Genomic DNA, 26,233 nt, shown 5'->3' with positions numbered 1-26,233 from the left:
ATCTTGTCAACTCGACGGGATTTGGAATTACCATGGAAACAAAGCCTCTGGGCATGTTTGTGAGGGGTCTTCTAGAGCTGGTTAATCCAGGTGGGAAATCCTGCGTGTCCAGAATGTCTGAATGTGGGCAGTACTGTCCAGTGAGCAAAGAGGCCAAGTGATAGTGGCTCACACCTTTAATCCCGGAAATCAGGAAGCAGAGGCACGCAGAGCTCTGAGAGTTCAAGGCCAGCCTGTCAATGGAACAAGTTCCAGAACAGCTTGTTCTAAACAGAGAAACACTGTTTTGAAAACCAAAAAGAGAAAAAAGTGAAGAAAAAGAGACTGCAAGGACAGCATACAGTATCCTTGCTCATTGCTTCCTGGCTGGGGATTCAATGTAAGATATTAGACTTCTGCCACTGTGACTTCCCCACCAGCTCCCAAGTAAAGACACAGAGACTCATTAATTATGAAGGTTCTGCCTTAGCTTGGACTTGTCCCACTAGTGCTTTTTAACCTTTCATTTTGTATGTCCTACTTCCTCTGTGTCTGTGTGTCTGACCCTTGGTGTCTCCCTGGAGTCTCTTTCCCCACCCCCAGCCTAAATTCTGCCTTCTACTTACTCTCCCTGCCCAGAAGTCCCGCCTATACCTATGGCTGTTGATGGACGAGGGTTATCTGTCTATATATTACTCTCATTGGTTAATAAAGAAACTGCCTTGGCTTTTTGATAGGACAGGATTTAGATAGGCAGAGTAGACTGCACAGAATGCTGGGAATCTTCCCTGGTAAGCCACCACCTCATGGTGCTACACACATTATTAAAAATGGGTTAATCAAGATGTGAAAATTAGCTGATAAGAGGCTAGAACTAATGGGCCAGGCAGTGTTTAAATGAATACAGTTTGTGTGTTGTTATTTCGGGGCATAAGCTAGCCGGGCGGCCGGGAGCCAGGCAGAAGAAATGCACGTAGCCTGCTGTTCCTCACTACAGGCTATTCAGCTTTTTATTAGACCAATCAGGAGCCTTAGGCAGGCAGGGTAAACAGCAGCACATCTTTCCATAAGTAAACAAATGCAACACATCTTTGCATACTTAAATATTCCACAATAATGGATTGTGCCTTTAACTTTGATCCAGCCAAACCCTTACTTATATAATGCTTTTATTGAGTCTTTTGTCTCAGCAAAGAGACTACAACTACCATAGTCTCAGAGCAGTGATGAGTAGACAAATCTCAAGATAATGGTGTTAGTTACTTTTCTCATTGGTGTAACAAAACACCTGGCAAAGGCAACGTGAAGAATTTATTTTGGTTTACAGTTTGAGGGTGTAGTCCATCATGGCAGGGAAGGTGGAGAAGGGAGGGTGGCCAGAGCAGGAGGTAGCTGGTCACCTGGGGTCTGCATTCAGGTGGCCCAGGGTAATCAGGAAGTCCTGGTGTAAAGCTCCGGTTCCAATGCCTGCCCCAGATGCTTGGCTTCCTCCAAATCAGCACCACCAACCCCAACTGGGGACCAGCTCTTCAGTCAAGCAAGGAGCCTGTGGGAGACTTTTCATATTCCAACTACGGCATCTACAAGACATGCATGCACCTACATGTGATTCCTGCAGGTGACAAAGCCACTGGTATTTCTGCACATACAATGGTAGAAGTTCCCCACAAATCCCAGTCCAGACAGGATGTGGCCGTGAGCTAACCGTCTGATCAGTTTCTGGAGCTATTAAGCACCTTCTATTGGGTTCTGAAGAATATGACTCAGACCTTGGAGTGCTTGAGTTTGGGCTTGGGGAAGGGTGATGGTATGGAAGATCTGAAACCAAAGCCATCTTTCGTACATTCAGGGGCCAAGACACTGCTGAGCCTGCCATGACACCCATTTATTCAACAAGCGTTGTCTGTTTGAATCACTTGACGCTTTCCCCTTGGTTCTGTCTCCAGACTTCAAAAGTAGTTATAAAATCTCAGAGATCAGTAGACACAAAATGCTGTTGATTCAAGAAAAAACTACTCATTTTGATTGGCCTGGCTTCTCATATATTCTGCCTAGTCATGCGCATATGTATGTGTGTATGTGAGGATGTGCACACGCATTTTGCATGTATTTGTGGCATCATATTTTTATAATATTTAACAGTATGAGATTTACAGAAATACCAAGAAAGTAAGGCAGTTTCTATTGTTTATTTACATCTTGCAAGTAACATAAATTTTAATTGGTCTAACTAAACAAAACTCGGAGTCAGATATTAGAGGGTGAAAGCAGAGAGATCAGAGAAGCAGTGCAGCCAGCCACTAGAGAGACATTTTACCTCTACTGAATCCTCAGACCAAAGGGGTGATCCTGTGTCAGACTGTCTCCTCAGACTGCACTGGGCTCCTGTCTCCTCCTGCCTTATATTCCTCTCTCCACCCAGCCATATTCCCTTCCTGTCTCCACCTCTCTAGTGCTGGGATTAAAGGGCTGGGACTCCCAAATCCTGGGATTAAAGGTGTGAGCCACCACCTCCTGGCCGCTAGTGGCTTAGCTCCACACTCTGATCTTCAGACAAGCTTTATTTGTTAAAACACAAACTATCACTACACTTACATTAGCGTATGTTCCCTGTTCCATGGATACTGGCTGGCGTTTAGTCATCCTGTCTCCTTGGTCCACTCTTAACTGTCAGTCTTCCAACTCCTCCATTTTGAGGAGGACTGCCAGGTACTTTGTGGGAAGTCCTCAGTCTGGATTTGTTTAACGTTCTTCTCAGGATTAGAATGAAGTTAAGAGCTTGAGGGAGAAGGCTCTAGGGATAAAAGCATGAAGCATACATGTTACAACTGGAGTTACCACTGCTGCCTTAACCATGGCCATCCACATGCAGTAGTCATGTTCCCCTTTAGTAAGTTCATACTTCCCCCTGACACATTCTTACACATCTTCATATCATGCATGAGAAGCTGCTCCTTTACAGAGGCACGGGTCTACCAAAGAGAAACAAAGTTTACTCCAGTCTCTTGTCCCAGTAGCCCAATCCACAGATGAGTTTCCGACTGTCCTTTTAAAAGTTTAAAACATGAGAAAAAGAAGTCTTTCCACCATGAAAACATTCTGAACTCTGAGAGCCAAGGCTCTGCACTCAGTGAGCTGAGCAAACTGAGGCAGAGCACGCACTAACCCCAGCCTTGGGCGAGTAGCTCCACGGCACCGCACATTTTAATCATTTTTGATGCCGACTTGCACATAAGCAATACACGAGGTGCAATGAAGTGCAAGGCAGTGTAGGCTCTAAGTTTACGTTCCAGGTTCCTTGAATTAAAACATACAACTTTGTTTTGGTGTGGTTTTTGGTTTTTCAAGACAGGGTTTCTCTGTGTAGCCTTGACTGTCCTAGAACTCACTCTGCAGACCAGGCTGGCCTTGAACTCACAGAGATCTGCCTGCCTCTGCCTCCTGAGTGCTGAGATTAAAGGTGTGCACCACCACTGTGCCTGGCTAAAACATACAACTTTGGACAAGCCACTTGGCCTTCTTAAACTTCAGTTTCCTGAACTGTAAATGGAAGCAGCTATACCTACTGTTAAAAGGTACGCAAATCAAATAACGTCCAGGAGACTGGGGGTGTAGCTCAGTTGCCGAATGCTCACCTAGCATGCACAAAACTCTGGATTTGACCCCAGCACTGCATAAAGCGTGTATGGCAGCACATGCCTGTAAGCTTAGCACTCAGGATGTGGAAACAGGAGGATCAGAAGTTTAAGGTCATCTTGAGTTACATAACAAGTATAAGGCCAGCCTGAGCAACAACACACAGTAGGTCTTCAATACGTGACAACTATCATTAGTACATAACAGGTCTTTGTATCTGTTAACTATTGACTCTATACCACAGGTCTTTTGTGCATGACAGTTTTATCCATAGCACGGTAGGCCTTTGGCACATGGTAGCTATCAGTTGCATATACTCGGTCTTCAGCACATTGCAGATACCCGTAGCACATAGTAGGCTTTTGGCACATGGTAGCTATCAGTTGCATACACCAGGTCTTCAGCCCACTGCAGATACCGGTAGCACGCAGTGGACCTTTGGTACATGGTAGTTATTGGTGATATGCGGTAGGTCTTGGGTGCACAGTAACTATCGATGGCACATAGTAGGTCTTCGGCTAACATTAGCAGATAGGGAACGGCTATGTGATTGCACCCCAGTTACTGAATGGGTCTGACCTGAAGGGTCTTCCTCTGCTGAGAGCTTCAGGTGTATTTCATATCTTTCTCACCTTCCTCCCCATTTCTCTCAGACTTCATTGCACCCTCCTGCTCTCGAAGACTGTCACCACGGTTGCCATGCCTTCCCTACACCAGCCCCTTTGTCAGTCAGCGAGGGAGCGGCTGGTGGCTGGTGAGAACTACTCCCCAGGTGGTGGGAGAGAGGGAGCGGAGGGAGCAGAGAAAATGTGCCCGCCTGCCCGTTACATACAGATGAGATGCCCACATTTGTTTGTTTGGTTTTAAGTGGTTGCTTTCCTGATCCTATTACTGTAAAGGGTAATGATATTTGGGAATAAAAGTCTATGAATAAGTAATGATAATAGAAGTAAGAGCAGAGCTGTGGGATAGAAAGCTCGTGTTATAAATAGTCTGCCGCTTCCAGTCCTGCCTACTACGCCTTCTCCTTGACCGAGAGACACAGACAGGGCTTCGGTGAGAGAAGCTGGCACAGGGCTGGAGGGTCACACAAAACTACATGCTTAAGTTCCCCACTGCTGCTTTCCTGACGGAGAAAAGCCTAATGCCACACCAAGTAACTGCAGTCAGATGTAATTAATAAAGAGTATTCGTTAAGAATGGAAACCACAGCCTGGATCACTACAGAGCCTGCAGTGAGAACCCTTCGCTTCCTCAAGTGCATGTTGTTCTCCAGGTACTCACTGAGCAAGGCTGAACCCACAGAAAGGCACAAATACAAGCTGCAGCCTCAGAGGCATCGTGCCTGCCATTGTGCAGAAGACTGGCCACAAGGAAGCCCTGCCACCTCGGTACAGACAGCTGCCAAACCCCAAGTCCAGGGTTTGACCAAGGACTGGAGCCGACTGTGCAGGCAGGCACTGGCTTGTACAGGGAGCACCCAGAAGTAGCCCAGGAGCCGGATCTCAGGCCTGCAAGCCAGGACCCTACAGTGATGTGAGCCATGGTCTAAGGTCAGCTGGGGCCTCGGGTTGATTGCCTCTCTGGCTAAGCTGGCAGGGTAAGTCAGCCTCCAGGTTTCTGCGGCTGAATGCAGACATCACCTCCCCTCCCGCCCACCCCCTCCACAAGCACGGAGAGTCTGTTAAGGCAGAACCGCACAAATGGGAAACACCCATCAAATGCAACAGGATATTAACTTCTCTGGGAAGCCTTTATATGCCATTACTTCAGAAAGGATTCCTTGTTAGTCCTACCATTAAACAATTAAATTGTCAGAGATGAATCTGTGCATATGTGTGCAGAGCGCCTGTGTGTGCGGGATGTGTGATTCCCACTCAGGTGATGTCTGCGCCAGGTTCTCTCTACCCACCCCCGCCTTCCTCCCTCTCCATCTTTCCACCCTGATTTTATGCTTTTATCCTTTTACATGGTGGAAATAAATATATCTTCCCAGTGGCATAAGCAGGTTTTGTTTTTAACTTTGCTGCACATTTTCTGCTACAAAGAAACTCCAAGATGAAGGTGTCTCCAGGTCCACCCTCACCCCTACTTCCTTTCCAGTGCCAGTGAGGGGCAGGGTTCAGCATGCGTGTGATATATGTATACACACTGTATCAAGCTCCGAATTCAGGCTAATATCTGCAATGAAGAGAAGGGAACATGAATTTGCAAATGCTCATGTTTTTATTAAAATAATTTCCTTGTACATACTTGTGGAAAGTAGATGTGTTTCAACCAACCTGGTAGTGATTATTTTAGTAAATAGAGAACACACTACTTAAACTCAATAACATTTAATATCTAACAAATATAATTATGTCCACACTTGTTTTCTACACACTTATTATAGCTGAAATTATTGCTTCATTGGAACATATATTCCTGTAAGCTACCAGAATTCTTCTCTGGGATTTGATGTCAAAAAGAAAAAAAAGCAAAAAACAAAATATAAAGATTTCAACAATCACCTATGTATACTGTTATGAGTTGAAGAAAATACTGTTGGTATGTCTAGGTCCTCCAGCTCCTGAAAGAAGTGTTGGTGCAGTGTCATACAAACCTACACAAACACATGTAACAGGGGGGCACACAGGTGCACACATGGCTAGAAGGACACACAGTGTACACACACACACACAAGCTCATGCACTCATAATCTTTCTCCCTGCCACTCTGGGCAGGACTACGGATTGGACCCAGGGCCTCGCTTACTGTACAAGGCTGCTCTACACGGCTGCACCCTAACCCTGCATGTGCTCATCTTGTTTGCTTTGCCTCACTGTGTAGCAGCTCTGGCTGGCTGGAAACTTCCTGCACCAGGATGGTGTCTGCTTCACAGGTGCTGTGACCAAAGGTGTGCACAGTGTCATCCTATCTCCTCTTGGCCATCCAGCTCCCATCCAAAGAACTTGTGTGTCCCATGATTCAGCTGTCCCCTGAAGTCTTGGGGCGAATGTTGGTGTTCTCAGTTACCACACTGATACAATGTTGACAGCATCAAAGAAAGAAAAAAAAGTTCCATAGAATATTTTTCACTGAAGAAAGTTAGTGAGCATGAGAAGAACAGTTCTCTCTCTGCGCTAGTCGGGATATTTACTGCCAATCATTCCTGAGTAGTCACTAACGCAGGTCTCCAAAAGCAACATCCTGAGCAAGGGACCATATATGTTACAGGATTAGCATTCAGAAATAAAACCTCACCAGCTTACATCTGAAATCATGCCATTAATTAATTATCAGCTGCTTTGATTAAAGTTTTTGCAATGTTATGACACTCCCATTAAAACACAAATATCCCCGAGGGAGATATAACATGCAAAGCTCATTACCAACAGTTTCCATCTTTGGGGGATTATTTCAGGATTATCTGATGAAATGAATCACTTTCTACTTGTGAAGGTTCATGCATAAATGGTTTCTGAACAAGCACAGTATGGAGTTACTTCTGTATCGCACTAACAGGCCATGGAGGAGAGGCTGACTGCCGCCAAGTCTGCCTCCTAACCAAGTTCCTTCTAAGCCAAAGGGGTCGTTGTATTCTTTGAGATACATATCCTTTAAGAGAGTTTACTCATTGAACCCAAAATGTCATTTTCAGCTCTGAATAAACACATTTGCCAGATTCTTTAAAGAGCTGACCTAAGTCTTTCTCTAATTCTCAAAAAAATACCTTTAGCTGACTCATTCTGTCCAACAGATAGAAAAGTGTTCATCATCCTTTTTCTTGTTATTTTTCGAGACAGGGATTCTCTGTATGGCCCCGGCTCTTCTGGAAGTCACTTTGTAGACCAGGTTGGCCTTGAGCTCACAGAGATCTGCCTGCCTCTGCCTCCAAAGTGCTGGGATTAAAGGCTTGCGCCAGGACCGCCACACCTGGCACACATCATTCTTATCTCTCTCTCTCTCTCATGGTCTCTCAGCGAACCAGAACATCTGGCTGTCCCTGTGTATCTCCGTCTGTCTGCTCCCTGGACGGCTCCTCTTTATCAGACCGAGAGCCAGCAGGTCACATGTCCTTTCCATCCTGTCCCTTCTCTTTCCTCATGCGTTTGCTTTCAGCCATGTAGTGACTTGACCAATAACCTTAGTTCTCTCCCATGCTTCTTGTCTTTCCAATCAGCGATAACAGCCTGGGGGGTTCCCACTCTGGGACATCACACGCCCTTCTTCTCCTTCCAGGGCTACACGCTAAGGCATGTCCAGTCTTCTTGCTATACCGTTGAGAGAGTAGCTGAGCGGTCCTCCAGTGCAGTGTGATCTGATTTCATCTGCTGTCCGCGCTTACAAGTCCCGTCCCTGAACCCCCCGTGCATCTACTCTGCCTGGATGACTAAGTCGCTCCACCATTATATGTTCCTCTATACTTCTGACTATACTGGCAACTCAGTAAGTCCGGGATGGTGTCCTGCTCATGTCCCCCACACCTTTGGCTGCTTTGAGGGTAGCTTTGCCAAGAAACGACAGAGTTCTTCGAAGCCACTTAACACACTTCTGAGGCGGAAACTTTGAACCAGCTTCCAGGACTGGGAATCTGTGCGTCTGCTGGGCGTTGTATAAGGCAGGAGACTCAGACTGGCACTCTTAGACTGAAAAACAGTTTCAGATTTCGGTGACTTTGCAGCTCTTAGTATTTTAAATTTTATACTCAAATATTTTTCTTGTACGCTCACAGACATATGTATGGGTACACATATCCCTGAATGATGACATCATAGGGCTCAGTTGGCTCTTGTTTATAAATTGCATCCACTCATTCCAAACACTTCACTAGTGATTTCTGGCTCTTATGCCAGAGCCACAACTTGGATCTTGAAATGATGCTCCACACCCCACGGACACTTGACTGTCTTTTGCAGGGTACACGTATGCATGCTATAGCAGTTGGACACTGAGTGACTCTCACCTTGCCATTCAACGTGAACAGGAAAGCTGGCAGTGAAACGTGCTAACCTAGGTATCTGGACAGGACAGGCTCAAGTTCATGTGCGGATGGATCCACAAGGGTGCAGGGTTTAAATGCAGGCATTTGACTCTTAGACCAGCAAAGCCAAGAGACTCTGCACCCCTAGGTGCTGTGGCGTTTCCCCGGAAGGCTTGTTTTTCAGAGGGCAGCTCATGTTGGTCCCTAGTCTTATGTTATTTCTCAATTTGATGCTTAATTTGCTCCTTTTGGTTTTATGTATTTTTGACACAGCTAAGTGTGTAAGTGGATTCCCTGTAGTCCTTACTAAATGCTATAAAACTTTAACACAGGAGATAAAAACAATAACAAGCCACGCCTCCAAGCCCCACATTTAGTCCTTCATTTGAGCTATGGGATGAGCAGTTTTAGGTCTGTATTTAATTCCCAAATATCACACTGCTTTAACTGCGATTGTACCTTGCCTGGCCTCCCTTCACTCAGATGGAAAGTAAGCTCCACCCTCAACCTGGACGTGGGCTCTCACTGATTGATGGGGGGAAAAGTCATCTTTAAACTTCTGAAATCATCATTTAACTGTCTATGTTGGCATGAGCCGGGGCAATTTAACACATTTTGGAATGAAGCCAAGATGGATACCCAGTGTTTCTGGTGTGCAACCCTGGGCTGTCTTTCAGAAAAACTGAAATATGCTGGCTATAGCCTCCTGTTTCCAGAATTGTTCTCCTGGCATCCTAATACCCTAACACTCTTTGCGTCTTTGATACACAAAGTTCAATAGAAACACCTCCTAAATAGATTAGTCCTAATGATGGTTAATATTTGCTGCTTTATTGAATAAAGCACATTTGCTTTAAAAAAAAAAAAGGAAATTCACTTAGCCGCATGTCAGTCACCCAAATTTTGAGTGTACAAATGAAATGGAAAACATTTATTACACAAATTTAATTACAATTCTAGGAAATAAACATGCAAATCAGACGAGCGCAATCTGCAGGCGCTGATCCTCATCCCTGCTCCTGCCCCTCTTCCCCAGGCTTGCAGTGCCCGGACCTCCTGGATTGCAGCAACCAGGCAGCCAGAGGCCTGGCTCCCCCAGGCGGGAGGATCGCTGTTTCAAAGAGGGACATCTGGCACAACCTCCGGCTCTAGTGTCCTAACACTTCCGCACGTGCCTCTCTTCCTGGCTTTGGTAGTAGGTCTGCCTCTTGTAAGCCTCTGCCTTCCTCAACTGACCTCTCCATGATGGAGGGTCCCCAGACAGGATTTATGAATTAAATTTGTATGTTGTTGCTGCTGCTGTTGTTTTGTTTTTAAGAAAAAAGCCAGCCACGCGTGGTGGCGCAAGTCTTTAATAGTAGCACTTGGGAGGCAGAGGCAAGCAATCTAAGTTCAAGGCCAGCCTGGTCTACACAGTAAGACCCTGTCTCAAAACCAAAACAACAACAAAACCCCAGGCAAAAGCCAACTCTAATTGAATCCACAACAAGGGGGTGAGGGGATCACTATCTGCAAAATAAAGTGACTCTGGTTTCTGCCACAGACTCTCCACCAAGGGCAAGCTTCTTCTTAGTTTTTTGTTTTTGTTTGGTTTTTGGTTTTCTTGGAGGTTTTCCCCACGGGGATTCCTCACCCAGGAGCTGCCAGTTCACGTGGATGCAGGACGAAAGCTGCCTTGTTACACCCGGGTTGCAGGGGAAGGGACCGGGCAGGCGGGGGAGCGCAACCGCTCAGTCCAGCTCCGACATCTGTTTCTCATCTCCGAGTGCTGTAGAGAGGGGAAGAAAGTCTTTAGCAAAGGGTGGGAAAGGCACAGATTTTTTTTTTTAATCACACGCACACACAATAAGAAAACTAAACCAAATTTTAAAAAATAGACAAGACGTCTGAGCAGGTTGCAGTGAACGCTTCGCGCGCTGCAGCCCCTGCCCCGGGCGGGCTGCGCGCGTGGGGTCCGGTCTGCTGGCGGGAGCAGCCCGCGCGGCCCCGAGGGCGGAGGCGGAGCGGGGGCGGAGGCAGGGCGGGCGGGGGCGCGGCGCCCTGCGAGCTGGCAGAGCGGAGGGAGGCGGGGAGCGCGCTTGTCAGGTTCCCTCTCGCCCCGGGGGCATCCAGCAGAGCCCGGCTAGGAAATCCGCGGGGAAATGGCAAACAGGATTGACGGGTTTCTCGCGCTCCTCGCCAGACACAGCGGCTCATTTCCATAACCGTCTGCGGCGGCGGCGGCGGCGGCGGCGGGACCTGCGGGGACCTCGGCCGCCGCGCACCGGGCCACGCCAACAGGGCCCGGGAGGCGCGTGGGCAGCGGCGGCCGCGCGGAGGACGGCGGCGGCTGGAGCGCGGGGCGCGCGGTAAGAGCCGCGACCCCAGGGCGTGCGGGGGCGGAGAGGGTCGCGCGTGGGGCCGGGGCGCAGCTGGACACAGCGGGGTGCGGGGGCGGCGCGCGCTCTCTAGGGCCGCGCGCCCTTCCCGGGAGCAGCGGCGCGCACGAGGCGACCCGGGCGGTCGGCGGAGACCCCCGTAGCAGCGAGTCGGGTGTCCCCGGGTGGCAGGAAGGTCGGCCCGAGGCCGGGAGGGTAGGAAGGAGGGCCTGCGGGTCTCAGGGGCGCGCGCTCCGCGGAACAAGGCGCCGCTCCCGAAGCTGACACCTTGTGTCCCCCGCCACCTCCGCGCCCGCCCCTGCTACCGGCTGCGGGCGGCGCTGTCCTCGGCTCACCTTCCCGCGGGCTGCGAGGCCCACGCCCCCGCCTCTGCCAGCCTTCTCGCCCCGCAACTTTCCCGTGCGCCCGGCCGCAGGAGCGGGGCGCCAAGGTCCACCCTGGTTCCAGAGGCGCGCACCGCGCGGGCGACCGGGGCTCGGCTAAAGACCCGGGCAGCTGCAGGCTGGAGTGCGGCCCCGCCAGCCTCCGTGAGTCATAGCCTTGGAATCCCACCTTGGCGTGTATTTCCCATAGAAGGAAACTTGGTTTTTAGAAGGAGAGCGAATAATCATAGCCCTTATTCTTCAGGAGAGGCACTGGGCTTCGGTACCTTGGAAGACTACTTGCCTTTGTTCCCAGACACTTGGGCTGTTTACTTTTCCCTGCGGCCTGCGGCTGGCCGAACCGTGCCCTCTGTCCCGGAAAGGGGCTTAAGGGCATGGCACCAGTCTCCAGGGTGCGTCTGGATAAGGGACCCGTCACACCCTAGCACCCCACCTTGAGCCTGGACTGAGAAAGCCGACCCTCAAGCTCCCAGTGGGGAACCGCTAACCGCCCTAGTCCCCCCACACCTGCGTTCCCAGCCCCAATACCGGACTTAGAGCTCTTAGCCTCCTGGGACCGCAGCTGGCCAGCGCACTTCCAGGGACACCACAGGGACCTGAAAAAAGCGTTGAAGGGTTTTGTTGTAATCATCCAGCCTCTACCTCCACCATTGGGCAAAGCAGACAAACTGTTGAGATCCTGTCTGGGACCGTTTGGAGACCGTGGGTGAGGAAGTCTTTTGGCTCCCCAGGACAGAGCTCTGTGGTTCTCTGGACCTGCCTGGATCTCAGCGGTTCCTTCATGCTATCCAGGCTTGAACTCTGTCTTCCAGCTGCCTAGAGGCTCCTTTATAATGCGTTCTGTAGTTCCCAATGTCAGGAAGAAGAGGGATGATCCTTCTGCTGTGCTGTTTTATGTCTAGTAGCCCCCATTAGTTTCCTGGCACCTCCTTGAGCACCGTGATGGCTTTATCTGGAACAGCCAAACGGTATAGACATGCGTGTGTGAGGAGCACTCGGTGGGAACGCTGACGCTTGGCCTTCAGCCTTGTGGAGGGTGTTGAGGGTCATCCCACAGCATCACCCCAGTGACCAAACAGTGGCACAGCAGCCCGAGGGCTACAAGTTAGTGCATTAACACTCTCACTTTTAATTCACTCATTTCTGATATTAAAACAAAATCTCTATCATATACATCACCATGGCTGTATTTCTATGAACAATACGAACTTGTGAATCTGGATTTCTGGGTTCCATAGCAGAAGACCCAAGCTAAACATGGGTGCCCAGTACCCTACAGCACAGTATCTCATGAACACTACGCTTGTCTCCCTAATTGGTTAGCATCAGTGTGAGTTCTAAATAGACCAAGAAGGCTCAATTGCAGACTCTCCTCCCCCCTCCCAAGTCGTCCCAGCTCATTCATGTTTTATTCCAGCTTAAATAAATCACTTGCAGAACCCAGCCTCTCCCATTTAGGATCTCGTGTGTAACAGCTTCTAATTTGAAGAAGAAAAACTTGTTGAAATTAGATGTTATAAACAAAAGAAGCAGCCACGCTAAAAAAAAAAAAAAAAACAAAACCAACTATTATGCCGCATTTCAAGTTCAAATCATAACGATGGAATTTCATATGTTGTGAACAATGCCAGCAAATAGAAGCCCTGAGAGCCTTAACAACAGAAAAGCTGCTCCCCGAGTCATTAGAATACAAACAAACTCTGACTATCATAAAGCAGCCCAGGGCCCATTAATGTCCTATTAAGCAAAGGTAATTGCTGCCAGGAGCCTGGCAGCTCCTCTGTCTTAAGGTGCATGGGTTTGTCAACCTGCTTTTGTTTATATGTAGTAAAAGTTGTACCAGGCAAAGGTTTGCATCCTCTTCCCAGACCCCGCCCCGGAAGCGGGTGTGAATCTCAAGCTGCCCTTTAGACTAGGTTAAGAAATTGGACGGCTTTATGAGCATTTTAGTGAGTCTTTGCTTGGCTGAAGAGTTGGAGGGGGAAGAGACCAAAGGGCTGAGTTTGTTAAGTTGACAAAGACAAAATTTCCTTGTGGATGACTGAAAGAGTAAAATAAATGACATCTTCCACCATTTCTTGATAGAGAATTATTTTACACATGCGCGCGCGCGCGTGCGCGCACACACACACACACACACTCCTTCCCTAAGGCATTTCTGATATCCCTTTAGGAAGAAAAATGGAAGAGTAGACTCCAGAGCCCAAGTCAGCTCTACCCTGATTTTACCCCTTGCTTAGAGAACCTGTCTGAGGCAGGGCTGAGGCTGAATTCGAAAGCACTGATATCTAGAGAGAGACAAGCTGCTGCCAGTCGCTGCTCTGGTAGCCGGAAGACTTTACCACCATTTGAAGCAAAGATCTCCACCTCCACCCCCGGAAGTACACAGGTGTCCTGGCATGTGTGACAGGTCCACCCTTGCCCCAGCCTGTAGGCCAAAGAATGAACTGGTTCTTGCTGTGCCTGGAGGGAAATCCATCTTCAGCAAGCAGGCCTGACATCACTTCAGTCCTTAAAACAGCTGAGCCGTGCAGGTCTGGATGTCCTGCAGCAGTGACTCTCAACTCGTGGGTCGCGACCCCCTTGGCAGTCAGACAGCCGTTTCACAAGGATCGCCTAGGACCATCGGAAATAGAGACATTTATGTCACAGTTCATAACAGTGGCAAAATCACTGTTCCGAAGTAGCAAGGAGATAATTTTATGGTTGGGGGTCACCACAGCAAGAGGAGCTGTGTTAAAGGGGCACAGAGTTTGTCCTGAAGGAACAGGAATCAGAGGTTCTGGGTCTGCTCTCTGACCTATGGCCCCAGACTCTTCTCCCTGTCCTGAGGGTCCACACTGAGCCCCACGGAAGTGGCCTCATAGCCTGGATTACACAGGGTCAGAGTCCGGGAGCATCCCAGAGCATCAGAAGCCAGGCTGGCTCCCTGCAGTCCTGAGGTCAGGCTGAGAACCCGAGATTATAGAGTGTTGACTCTTGGAAAGTTCCTGCCTTGCATCTGGCTTTGCAGTGTAAAGAGTCGCTGGCTGCCTCTGCCCGGAGCCCTGGCTCCTGTTTAATATTCTGCTGCCTGGTTGATGTTGTGCTTGGCTCCTATGGGACTGCAACTCACGGCTGGAAACTGGAGCCAATTTTCTGTCTTCATCTCGCAGTGTTTTGACTGGAGGCAGATCCAGTTCAGGCCGATCAGGGCTGTGGAAACAACTACCAAGTGTCTGTCTGCTTCACCCCGGGAGGAGAGAGTGTGGCCAAGGAGCTGGGAAGAGAAGAGCGCTGGGAGGACCCTAGGGACTTCTGTCTTGCCCCCGCCCCCCACTGGTTAGCTGATTTCATCAAAGGGGACTCCTAGGGGCTTGAATAGAAAATTGATTTCACCTTATTAATAGGAGGCAGGCACAGGGTTTCTAGCCCTTCCTCTAAGAGGTACATTTGTAAGGTCGGGAGGAAAATGTGTTTGGGAGGCAGAGCAGCTGTCTGAGGGGCTGCGGGGAATCTGAGAACAATAAGGAGAGAACTCTGAAGACCCGCTCTGAGATGCAGGCTGCCCACTGCAGTGGTGGCTAAACTGAGAGCTGTTGGAGTTTGCTAAGGTGTCCTTGGGAAAAATAGTCTGCTGGTTTGGGATGAAGGGACGGGCAGGGAAAGCCTCCCAAGCCCAGGAAGATGCCAAGGCTGTCCTCAGGCTGGCTGCGGGGCAGGGCTGTTTGTCTGTCCCGCCCACCCAACCACTTTTTTCTCCCCCCAGATCTAAGGCTGTCAGAGATGACGCTGGTTCTGTCCATGAATAGATTCTGCGAGCCCATTGTCTCAGAAGGAGCTGCTGAAATCGCCGGGTACCAGACGCTATGGGAGGCTGACAGCTACCGAGGTGCAAGCCCCCCAGGGCCAGCACAGGTTCCTTTACAGACAGACCGAGCAGCCAGCCCACAACTGGCAGGTACTGCCTTTGGCCTTCTCCTTAGGAGCTGGGGCTGGGTTCCCTTGGGAAATTCTACTTAACTTGCTCTGCAGCCTTACCTGCTGTGGATGTCCTGGAACTTTTGTGTTTTTTAGTTTGTTTGTATTTTAAAGGAACTGAACCAGTTACCAAAAGTTTGGGTTCGGGCTTTCTATCCCGTGAAAATAAATGGCCCTCAGGGAGATACAGATCACAGTCTTACATGCTGGGCTCTGTCCCACAAGCATAAAGGAGTCTGCGCCCCTGCCACAGCTTCAAGCTGCTCCTCTTCACGGTTGACAAGAAAACAGAAATATCTTCTTCTGGGCTTTAATTCTAATAGTCTCAAATAAGTTCCTTTGAGGTTTTATGACGTGATAGGTCTTTTTTTTTCTCTTTTAAAAAGAAACAAATAAAAAATTCATGAAAGTTTAGTTCTGAAAAAGTTTGAGAGTCCTCCAAGGAGGCCCTGCTCTATTCCTGGTTGGTGTGTTAGCATTTCCAGAGTGAAACGGAATTGCTCCAGGTTTTAAGCATTACTATATAAGAAGAGCCATTGTAAACTCCATGTATGTGTGTTTATTAATCCTGAACGTGCTTCATGCTTCTGCTCAGCGACCTGCATGAGGTGTCTGAGTCCATGCTGGTCCCCCACAGCCCATGGATCTACTGTTTGCCTGTACGGTTAAGATCCCGAGCATTTAGCAGATGCTGAACGGTGGGTGACATTTTCCTCTAATGCTGCTTGGAAATCCTTACCTTCGCAGCTCGCAGGATTCAGTCCGCTAGCAACCATGAAGACAAATGTTTGTTTTTCATCATTGCGTGTACAGGAAGGGATGTAGCCGAGCTATCCACTAGAGGGAAAGGAAATGAAAGTATTTTGCTTGGCGAGCCTCTGGCAGGCTGCGTGTCATTTGTCGATCTGATTTATTGCCACAGGATCGCCCTACAGGGGAATTCCAAGTCCTATCGGCGCATCCAAGGTCACATACTTCAAGAGGAAGTACTCCCCAGAGGAGGATCTTCACCCCCCCCTCAGCAGCTGCAGCCATACAGTAGGTTTGAAATAGTTATTTTGTTAACATTTACAATGCCTCGTCACACTTGCTTCAAGGGCCACTTTGTGGGGCTACCTGGGTCACTGTCACTTTCGGGGGAACCTGACCTGGACAGTTTCCCGTCAGTTTGTCACCAGCTAAAGTCATCTGAGAGGACAGAACCTCAAGAAAATGCTTCTGTGAGGTCAGGCTGCAGGCAAGCCTGCAGGCCATTTTTTTAAACTGGTGATTGATGGGGGAGGGCCCAGCCCATCGTGGGTGGGTGGTACCATCTGTGGGCTGTGGGCTGGGGTTCTATAAGACAGCAGGCTGAGCAAGCCAGTAAGCAGCACCCCTCCAAGGCCTCTGCATCAGCTCCTGCCTCCAGGTTCCTGCCCTGTTGGAGTTCCTATCCTGACTTCCGTAGGTGATGGACTACAGCGTGGGAGTGTAAGCCAAACAGCCCTGTCCCCAAGCTGCTCTGGTCGTGTGTAATCACCCCGACTAGGACAGGGCCTGTGTTACTTTTCACAAGTACTTGAAGAAAGAACCAGAAAGAGATCCTCCGCCCAGAAATAATTCGAGTGTGCAAGGAAGCTCACATCTTTTTGCCGATGGTTTAATATTCCCGGGGTCCCCTGAGGGCTAGGGCTGCTCTGTGGTATCATGTGTCGGGACAAATACTCGGCTTTCCTAACCCTAGTCTGAGCTCGGCCCAGGAGGCTGCTGCTGTGTGCTGGTTGGGGTGGTTGTCCAGGGGTTTTCCTACCTCCTGGGGGGGTCAGTGTATCGTCCCCTGGATGTGTGCGTAGAGCAGGCATGCTGTTTGTGAAACATCCTGACCCATGTCAAGCTTGTTGAAATTCAGAGCTAATTCCCAAGAAGGACCAGAGATAGCTCTTTTTCTTCTCACACAAAGTAAGGAGATAACCCAGGGGGAGCGTGCATGAGTGAAGAACTGGACGTCTAAGCGTCTGTTCTTTCTCCTTGGTGGTACCCTCCCACCAGATCTCCTCTGACCTCATCCGTGAGGCGAGGCTGGAGCCCCATAGGCAGACACCCATCTCCTCAGTTCAAGCTTCCAGCCACTCTCTGCCCCGCAGCCCCGCCTTTAGAAGTTGCCTCTGCCTGTTGGTAAGGAGGCACCATGTTTATCTCTTTAGTCTCTATGCTGTGTCTGTGTCAGCTTTCCAGCTGCTACTGGGATGTGCCAGATGTGTGGTGCATCCTGATATCCCAGCTCTTAAAAGACAGAGCAGGAGGATTGCTGCGAGGGGAGAAAGTTCAGCGCCTACCTGGGCTACCTTGTGAGTTCTGGGGCAGCCTGGGCTACATAGCAAGGCTGTGTTTTTTGGTTTCGTTTGTTTTTTTACAAAAGCAAATTAACAATAATAACAATTGCGAATGGACCATCCTGTAAACAGTGACAGCCCCACACAGCCCAGCACCGTATCCGCATCTCCAGTTTCTGTCTGCATCTCTTTCTGTCAGCTCCACAAGGCAACAGGCCCTACCTATCCCAGCCTCTTTAACTGCCGTTGCCCTCTTAGCAAATGGTGTGTCGTAGGTGTGGAAGCCCAGAAGTGTTCTTTGGTGGCCCAGTCCTGGCTTTGACATGTGCCCGTTAGAACCTGCATCTCGAATCTTTAAAAAACGTGTACTGGGGTTGAGAAATGGCTCCACAGTTCAGAGCCCTGGCTGCCTTTCCATGTGAGTTCTGTCCCTAGCATCCATCTGGCAGCTCACGACTGACTATGTCTCCAATTCCAGAGCATCCCGTGCCCTTCTTTGGCCTCTTTTGCGTGGGGCCTCACATAGTACACAGACAGACACACTGGCAAACCTTCAAACACATAAAAATAATTTTTCAGCTGATGGGGATGGCACAGGCCGTAATCCCAGCATGCAGGTGGCAGAGACAGACACATCTCTGAGTTCAAGGCCAGGCTGGTCTCCATAGTGAGTTCCAGGACAGCCACGGATATATAATAAAGAGGCCCTGTCTCAAAGAAAGTAAAATAATGATAATAATATAAATCTTTTTTAAAAAATAGATACTAAATTCAAAACACTCTGCTGTGAAATGCATGAGTGTGCCTCTGCCCATAGACGTGTGAAACACGGCTGGATTACGTTTCCACCAGCACAAACCTTGTCCCCAACAGCCAGGTCAACCTGAACCCTGCCTGTGCGGGTTCGGGTCACCTGTCCCCAGCCCCACAGCAGCTGCCGGCCTGACTTCCGACAGCTCTGCTTGACGGTCTTGGCATCTCCTTCGCTATGACTTAAAGGACTGAGCCTTCTGGCTGGGCCTTGCTGAGGTCCACCCAGTGACTGGATCTTCTTTGCCACGCCAGTGAGTCAGGACACAGCTGGCGACGGACAGCCACAGCCACGGGGCCGACTTCTACATGGGCGACGGCGTTCTCACAAACGTCACTTCCTAAGCCTTCTCCCGTCTCTGATCCTTTTTCAGACCATCTCTGTTTTTGAAGAGCGAGCCCACATCCTTTATATGTCCCTGGAGAAGCTCAGGTTCATCGATGACCCGGAAGTGTACCTGCGGAGATCCGTCCTCATTAACAACCTGATGAAGAGGATCCACGGGGAAATCCTCATGCAGAACAGCTGGTGCCTCCCTGCCTGCTCCCTCGGCGGCACCTCCGCCCAAGAGTGGTTCCTGGCCCAAGACTGTCCTTACCGGAAACGGCCCCGGGTGGCCAAAGAGGAGTGGGAGAAAGTCCACACTTGCTGTTTGTACCAAGAGTGTGGCGGCCACTGCCTGAATCTACCCCTTTCTGTCAATGTTGGTGTTGGAAGCAATTCTGCTGCTGCCCCGGCTGCATCTCCCTCCGCCCCCCCATCCTCCTCCTCCTCCTCCCCATCTGCCTCCTCCTCATCCTCCTCTTCCTCCTCCCCTCTGCCATTGCCCAGCTGTTCCCACCATGTGGACTTTGATATAGGCAGCGCCCCCATCTACAAGAGCGACGGCCAAATACCTGCCAATGAAATTTTCGTCACTAACATTAGGTCACTTGGTGTCCAGGAAAAGTCCAAGTTCAGCGATGGGAAAGTAAGTCACGATGCCAGCAGAGACAGTGACGCCCTTGGCCAAGAACCTCTGGGGAGCGACCTTGACTTTGAGTGCAAAGGCCAATTCTATGACTATTTTGAGACTGGGTATAATGAGAAAAGCCATGTGAGTGAGTCTTGGAAGAAGTCTTTGAGGAAAAAGGAGCTTTCCCCAGGCACCAAACTATGCTGCAGCAAAGGAAGTAAGATGTGACCGTCCTCCCGCCGGCACGCGCAAGGACGCGCAGCATGACTAACTTCTGTCTCGAATGGATTCTGTAGTTTTGTACAACTGATAACAGTGTGCAGTGAACACTCTCTGTTGTCTCACTGCCTGGAGAGCAGACTGCACAAACATCTGTACAGTAGGCATCCCAAGCCGCCTGTTAATGTGATTTTCCAAGGAAAGCCAATTTTGTGTTTGAAAGTGTATTAGTTTCCTTTTTAAAAAAATTAGTAGATTAGGTTGAGGACGACATGCCCTTGTTATAGTCCCACTGCCCCTCCAAGAAGCCCACCCCTAGCCAAGTTCAACATGTTTGCCGGTTAAGTGGGTAGTTATTGGCAAACAAATCAATATAACAGCAGAGTTGTCTGCTTCTTCCATAGATACAGCATTTCCTTCTGAGTGAAAGGCTGAAGACAGGAAGATAGATGAAGGGTTTCATGAGTTGTGACGTGTTTGTATTGGACAGTGAGACAAAATGAAACATACCTGGTGGGCAGCAGTGTAGGAATTGTGGAGACTGTACCCTGCGAGCTCCTCGCTTCCCTGTGCGGGGTAATGGGTGACTAGAGAGGTGTATGGGGCCATCTCTGATGGGCTCTGTAGGGAGGAGGTGGACACGGCCGTCTCAGATGGGCTCTGTAGGGAGGAGGTGGACACGGCCATCTCTGATGGGCTCTGTAGGGGGGAGGTAGACACGGCCGTTTCTGATGGGCTCTGTAGGGAAGAGGTGGACACGGCCGTCTCTGATGGGCCCTGTAAGGAGGAGGTGGACACGGCCATCTCTGATGGACTCTGTAGTGGGGAGGTGGACACGGCCATCTCTGATGGACTCTGTAGGGAGGAGGTGGACACGGCTGTCTCTGATGGACTCTGTGGGAGGAGGTGGACACGGCCATCTCTGATGGACTTGTTAGGTAGGAGGTGGACACGGCCGTCTCTGATGGACTCTGTAGGGAGGAGGTGGACACGGCCGTCTCTGATGGACTTGTTAGGGAGGAGGTGGACACGGCCGTGTCTGATGGGCTCTGTAGGGGGGAGGTGTATATGGCCGTCTCTGATGGACTCTGTAGGGAGGAGGTGGACACGGCCGTCTCTGATGGACTCTGTAGTGGGGAGGTGGACACGGCCGTCTCTGATGGACTCTGTAGGGAGGAGGTGGACACGGCCGTCTCTGATGGGCCCTGTAGGGAGGAGGTGGACACGGCCATCTCTGATGGACTCTGTAGGGAGGAGGTAGACATGGCCGTTTCTGATGGGCTCTGTAGGGAGGAGGTGGACAGGACCGTCTCTGATGGGCCCTGTAGGGAGGAGGTGGACACGGCCGTCTCTGATGGACTCTGTAGGGGGGAGGTGTATATGGCCGTCTCTGATGGACTCTGTAGGGAGGAGGTGGACACAGCCGTCTTTGACCGGGCCGGCCGTCTTGATGTCATGACAAGGAAAGTGGTGTACAGGGCGATCTTGGGTGCCTTACTTATCTTAATTTTTGCCAATGTGAAAATTAAGGATAAATCAGAGTTACAGCAGGGATTTAACAAATAGTAAAAAAAACACACAGGGTGGATCCATGCGGTTTGGAAACTTAACTTTGAACTATTGCGTTCAACTTTTGATTCACCATCCTCTTCTTCCTTTGTTTTTAACGCCCAGTGGCTGTGGGACAGCCATGGGAAGAGTGGAAGCGCCTAGGCTCTTCCATGGAAACATACCGTCGTTGGGTCTGGGCTTTGGGCTGTTCTGTTTCCTTGTCCAGTGACGTACACGGCCCGTGGCATGCGTTCTGTGCGTCACACTTTGACCTGTTTTGCATCATTTCATGAGTTTAGACTCCTAAGAGCATGTGGTTTCTATATATGACTTTTGCTGTTGATTGAGAAGCACAATGTTAATAGATGACGTGGTGATCAATACGTTTTTATCTTAAAGAATGTAAAGACTGTAGGTTGTGAAACGTTATTTTGGAGAAATGGGACTCTCCCGTCATTGTTACCTGGGTATTTGGCCAACACACTGCTCAAACAAGACCTTGGATTTGCACATTGCCGTGTGTCCTCAGCGGTTCTCTGGCCCAGTCCGGCCAGCTCCTCCTCGTAAAACGTATTCCCATTTCCAAGGCCAAGCACTGGCCTACTTGACTTGGGCTTTCTAAAAACTATTGTTCGCAGCAACCAAATGCCAAATGGAGGAGATAGGTAAGTCCTCCCGGTTTCTCCAAGATGAAGCTTTTTTAATTATTGCTATTAATATTAAATAGGTCTCATTCATACAGTGTATGAGTAGATCATTTTGGAAATTGTCCGCAAGGACCAATTTTTAAATCATGTTCCTGTGTTATGGCTAAATAGTCTAGTAATGTTTTGTCCCTTATTTTCAATATTTGATGAACATTTCGGTGTTGAAATTTTAGGTGATAGTTGCTAGTATATGACTGTGTTGTAATAAAAGTGAGGTTTTTCTTGATATATATTTATTAAAATGATCAAAAATCATTAAGTTTTTACAAATTTCATTTTAATGGCTATTTCTCTTTTCCACGATTCTCTCTATTTAAAACAAAACAAAAACCCATCAGAATGTCTAGAGACTATGCATGGTGGCCACACAGGTGTTTGTTAAGAATGAGCTCGGCCTCGAGCCGTGGGGGATGGCTTTGTGACTGGACACTTGCCGAGATGAGGTCAGCGAGCCGTTTCACAGCCCGGAGATCGAGAGTGGTTTTCCCTTCAACCCTGCATCCGTGTTTCTTAGAAGCTAGTGTTGTATTTGATAAAGGGGAGGTCTAGTTGAAGGCAAATTAATTTGTCAAACATATCAACTGTATTATAAGTGTAGTGCTGCGCAGAGATTTAAATATGAAAGAATGGATTTGCCCTTTTGCTTTTTTAACCCCAGCATTTCCAGACCGTGCCATGATCTGAATACATCCATCTTGGGTTATTTGAGGGGAGGCGGGGGTTTAAGACAGGGTCTTAACTACATAGCCTAGGCTGACTCAAACCCCCACCTCATGCCTCTGCCTCCCAAGTGTTGGGATCTAGGTGCTGATGAAGCCCTTGGAGTTGGCAGTGTCGGACAGTGCACTCCTGAGCAGGAGCAGGCTCCACTCAGCAGAATCTCCCATTCACGTGTGGGGATCTGTGGTTGTTAGTCTCCTGGGGTTTGTGTTAGGACATTGCCAGAATAATAATAATAATAACAACTCCTTTTCTAAAACAAAGAAAAACGAAAGGCCCTATCCCAGCATTCAGATGACAGAAACCTTTTGTGGTCACTGTGAGCGTGTGAATGCTTCCAGTATAGTTCCTGACGCCCAGGCAGCCCTGGCCAGATCTCCCAGGTGCCTGAGGCACTCCCCAACACTGAGTGACCCCTTTAACTAGTTTCTTTGTGAAGTTCAGCCCATCTCCCATATTAATAAGCCACATGTGGTGGCTTACACCTTCTAACCCAGAACTAGTTGACCTCTGCCTCCACAGGCACAGGCATGTATATGAACACACAACCATCCCCCCACGGATACATGTGTACACACATGAACACAGGCATGAGAGCACAAACAAAGTGGTCCTAGGCTGTTAGTCAGAAGAACGCTTGCCCAGCATACACACGGCTCTGCATACACATGGCCCAGCATGCACACAGCTCTGCATGCACACAGCCCAGCATGCACAGGACTCTGCATGCACACGGCCCAGCATGCACACGGCTCTGGACTCAATCCTCACCATTGCACATGGAATGGACCACACCTGTTAATCCCGGCTGGGGCAGTTGCATACAGCTGCACAGCAAGCATGAAGCCAACCTGGGATACTTGAGACATGGTCTAAAAACGGGAAAAAAAATTCTGTTCCCCAACACTGCTCCCCTGCAGCTTCTGCTTCATGTTTGCAGCCCAGTGGTCCCTGTCCTTCCTCTCTGACAGTGGGTAGTTGCAGGAGCTGGATCTCACAAAGGCACTGTCTGCTCCAACTCTTTTATTTATTTTTAGGCAGGAAACTATGCAGACATATTGGTCTCTAACTTACAGAGATCCTCCTGCCTCTGCCTCCCAAGTCCTGAGTTGAAAGGAGTGAGCCACCCCCAGCAACTGCCCCCACTCTTAAAATCCTGTTACCTGCACTACACCCTGAAACAGCCTTAAGCATAGGATGCAGGAACCAGGAACATGGAGGATGGTGGATTAGGCATAGGATGCAGGGACCGGGAACATGGAGGATGATGGAAAAGCTTAAAAGCAGTAGAAATCGCCATTTAATAACCTGTCATAATTAGCAAAGCATCTTTGATGTAATCTTTCAAGTCCTGGAGACTTCGAAGGTTCTGCCTGCTGCTTTGTCACCAAGTGGTCAAACATGCGAACAAAGGTGTCATGCTTCATGCGTGTTCAGGTGTGACTGTGCTGGGTATCAAGAGTACACAGGAAGCAGACTCCAGCCGAGCATGGCCACAGCCTCTCCAGACAGAAGCATTCAACACAGCTGCACCAATTGCTTCCTTCCTGAGAACTGGAAGACCCAGGCTCCAGGAGATGCCAGCGTCAGAGCTGAACAGCAGACAAGGGTGGCTTCTTCCACGGTGGTTAGGAGTCCGTCTCATGCAGCCGAAAGCAGAGGAAAAGATGAGCTGTTTAAACCCATGTCTGTAACGGATCCCTAAATGAACTCGTAGTACGGTTACCACATCTGGGCCAATCTTTCTAGGCCTCTGCAAAGCCAAGGGTCAGTATCGTAATGGCATCTCTGTCCCACGAAACAATCCAGCAAAAACACTGAAGTTGGTGTGTTAGGTGGAAAAGAAGCTATGACTTTTGGCAATCTCTTTTAAGATTGCTGTGTGTGTGCTATGTGTGTACGTATACATGAGTATGCAGGTCACATACACACAGGGAACTTACCAGGTCACCTAAGGTGGGCTCACCCCGCCCACTCTCCATTTTATCTTTTGAGACAGGGCCTGTCACTGAACTTGAAGCTCGCTGATTTGGTTAGACTGGCTAACCGGTGAGCCCCACGGCACCTCCTCCTCTGCCTCCCCAGCGCTGGGATTACAGGCATGTGTTGCCATGCCTAGCTATTACATAGGTGCTCAAGAGGGAGCTGAGGTCCGTGTTTTGCAGCAAACACTTTACTGACTGAGCCATCATCCTAGATCCTCTAATTTTTGAGATGGTGTCTCTCTGAACATGGAACTTCCCATTTTAGCTAGACGGGCTGGCCGCAGGCGAGCCCTGGGGTCTCCTGTCTACACTGTCTCCAGCATTGGCATTGCGGGTACCCATCGCCCCACTTGGCTTTTGACATGGGCGCTGGGTATCCCTAACTAGATCTTCCTGTCTGTGTGTTGAGCCTGTCCCCCTCGCCCCAGCCCCATTCCCGTGAGCTGATTCTGTGGTTACGACAAATGCATCTGGGATCTTGTCGCTTGCTACCAGGCACCAGCTGTTGATTTCTCGGGGTGCAGTTACATTGTGTGAGCACTTGACTAAAACCTCCCTGTTGGAAGAGGTGTGCTCCATGACCCGGGGTGGGACTGTTTAGAATCGGCTTGTACGTTAGCGGGAGAACTCACTTGGGAAAGTACTCGCAAGGATGGAGCCATGAGTACTTGAGTCCCACATCCTGCGCTGAAGTGCAATGCGAGTGAGTTTAATAAAACATGCTGTCTAAAATAGCCTGTAATTTCCTGTGTGCATTTCCCCTCAGTATCTGTGACCGGCTGGAGAAGGATGACTAAACAGGAGACTCACACAGCCTAGTCTGCTGCTGGTCGCAACCCTTGCCTAGCGGCTGCAGCTTCTCTAAACAGCTCTCTGCCGGGCTGTGCCCCCCTCCCGATGTTGATCCAATTTGTTAATTTTGAAAATGCAAACTACTGATTCATAGCTCGAAACACCTGCTTTTGACCACAGTGATGAAGATGAATGAATCTTTTTTCATGTCATTTCCTTACTTCTCAGTCTTATTTTTTTTAACTAGTCCCATGATTTAAAGTGACAAAAATTTGATTAGATGTTTTTATCTTTGGGGAAAACACATACGGAAAAGAATTGTTACAGATGGCGGGTGTGAATGGGCAGATGACAACTTTGTGGGGAGGAATCACACAGGTACCCTTTGGCTTGTGATTGCCCAGGCTAGCCTGGGCTCCATTCAGGCCATTCCATGGGAGTCGCTGAGTCTTGGCATCAAACGTGTGTTGTTACTTGAACTCAGCTTGGATGCTTCGGGAAGCATCTGCAGGTGCCCTCTGAGTGAATGCCCAAATGAAGTGAGCTGTTCTCTGTGTGATTCTGGCCTCCTTGCTTCAAAGCATGAATGGATTGTTCTAAAGTGTACCTGGGGCAGCATTCAAACATCCCTACAGGAAGTTGAGAAACAGGCTCCCTGTGTGCCCAGGAGGAAATGTGAGAAGACAGAAGAAGACACGTCTTCCCTTTGTCAAACCTCAGAAGACAGGAAAGTATACAGAGGACTATGTTTTCTTTCCTTGCCTTCCTTTTCTAGAGCTGGGAAAGAGGCTTGTTCTGTTCTCCAAGTCTGCAGATACCCCGGAATCTCTCAGTGCTGAGATGGAGGTGTCGCCCCAAGACACCTTCCCCCTCAGTTCAGAC

General features: G+C 49.3%; 1 protein-coding gene across 2 annotated transcripts; it reads left to right on the top strand.

Moving 5' to 3' along the window:
• The first annotated feature begins 9,605 nt into the window (after nucleotides 1-9,605).
• On the top strand, nucleotides 9,606-22,103 carry Sertad4 (SERTA domain containing 4). 2 transcript variants are annotated; one of them, XM_057770609.1, is made up of 5 exons: nucleotides 9,606-10,926; nucleotides 14,495-14,660; nucleotides 15,088-15,279; nucleotides 16,222-16,337; nucleotides 18,796-22,103. In XM_057770609.1, exons 3-5 carry the CDS (start codon nucleotides 15,105-15,107, stop codon nucleotides 19,603-19,605), a joined length of 1,101 nt encoding a protein of 366 aa, XP_057626592.1. In that variant the 5' UTR covers nucleotides 9,606-10,926; nucleotides 14,495-14,660; nucleotides 15,088-15,104; the 3' UTR covers nucleotides 19,606-22,103. The 2 variants fall into 2 exon arrangements, with proteins under 2 accessions (XP_057626592.1, XP_057626591.1); XM_057770608.1 differs by lacking the exon at nucleotides 14,495-14,660 and having other exon boundaries at nucleotides 10,313-10,926.
• The last annotated feature ends 4,130 nt before the right edge of the window (nucleotides 22,104-26,233 follow it).

The sequence above is a fragment of the Chionomys nivalis genome, chromosome 5 (assembly GCF_950005125.1).
Source record: "Chionomys nivalis chromosome 5, mChiNiv1.1, whole genome shotgun sequence".
Taxonomy (NCBI): Eukaryota; Metazoa; Chordata; class Mammalia; order Rodentia; family Cricetidae; genus Chionomys; species Chionomys nivalis.
This window is presented reverse-complemented; position numbering and strand designations above follow the sequence as displayed.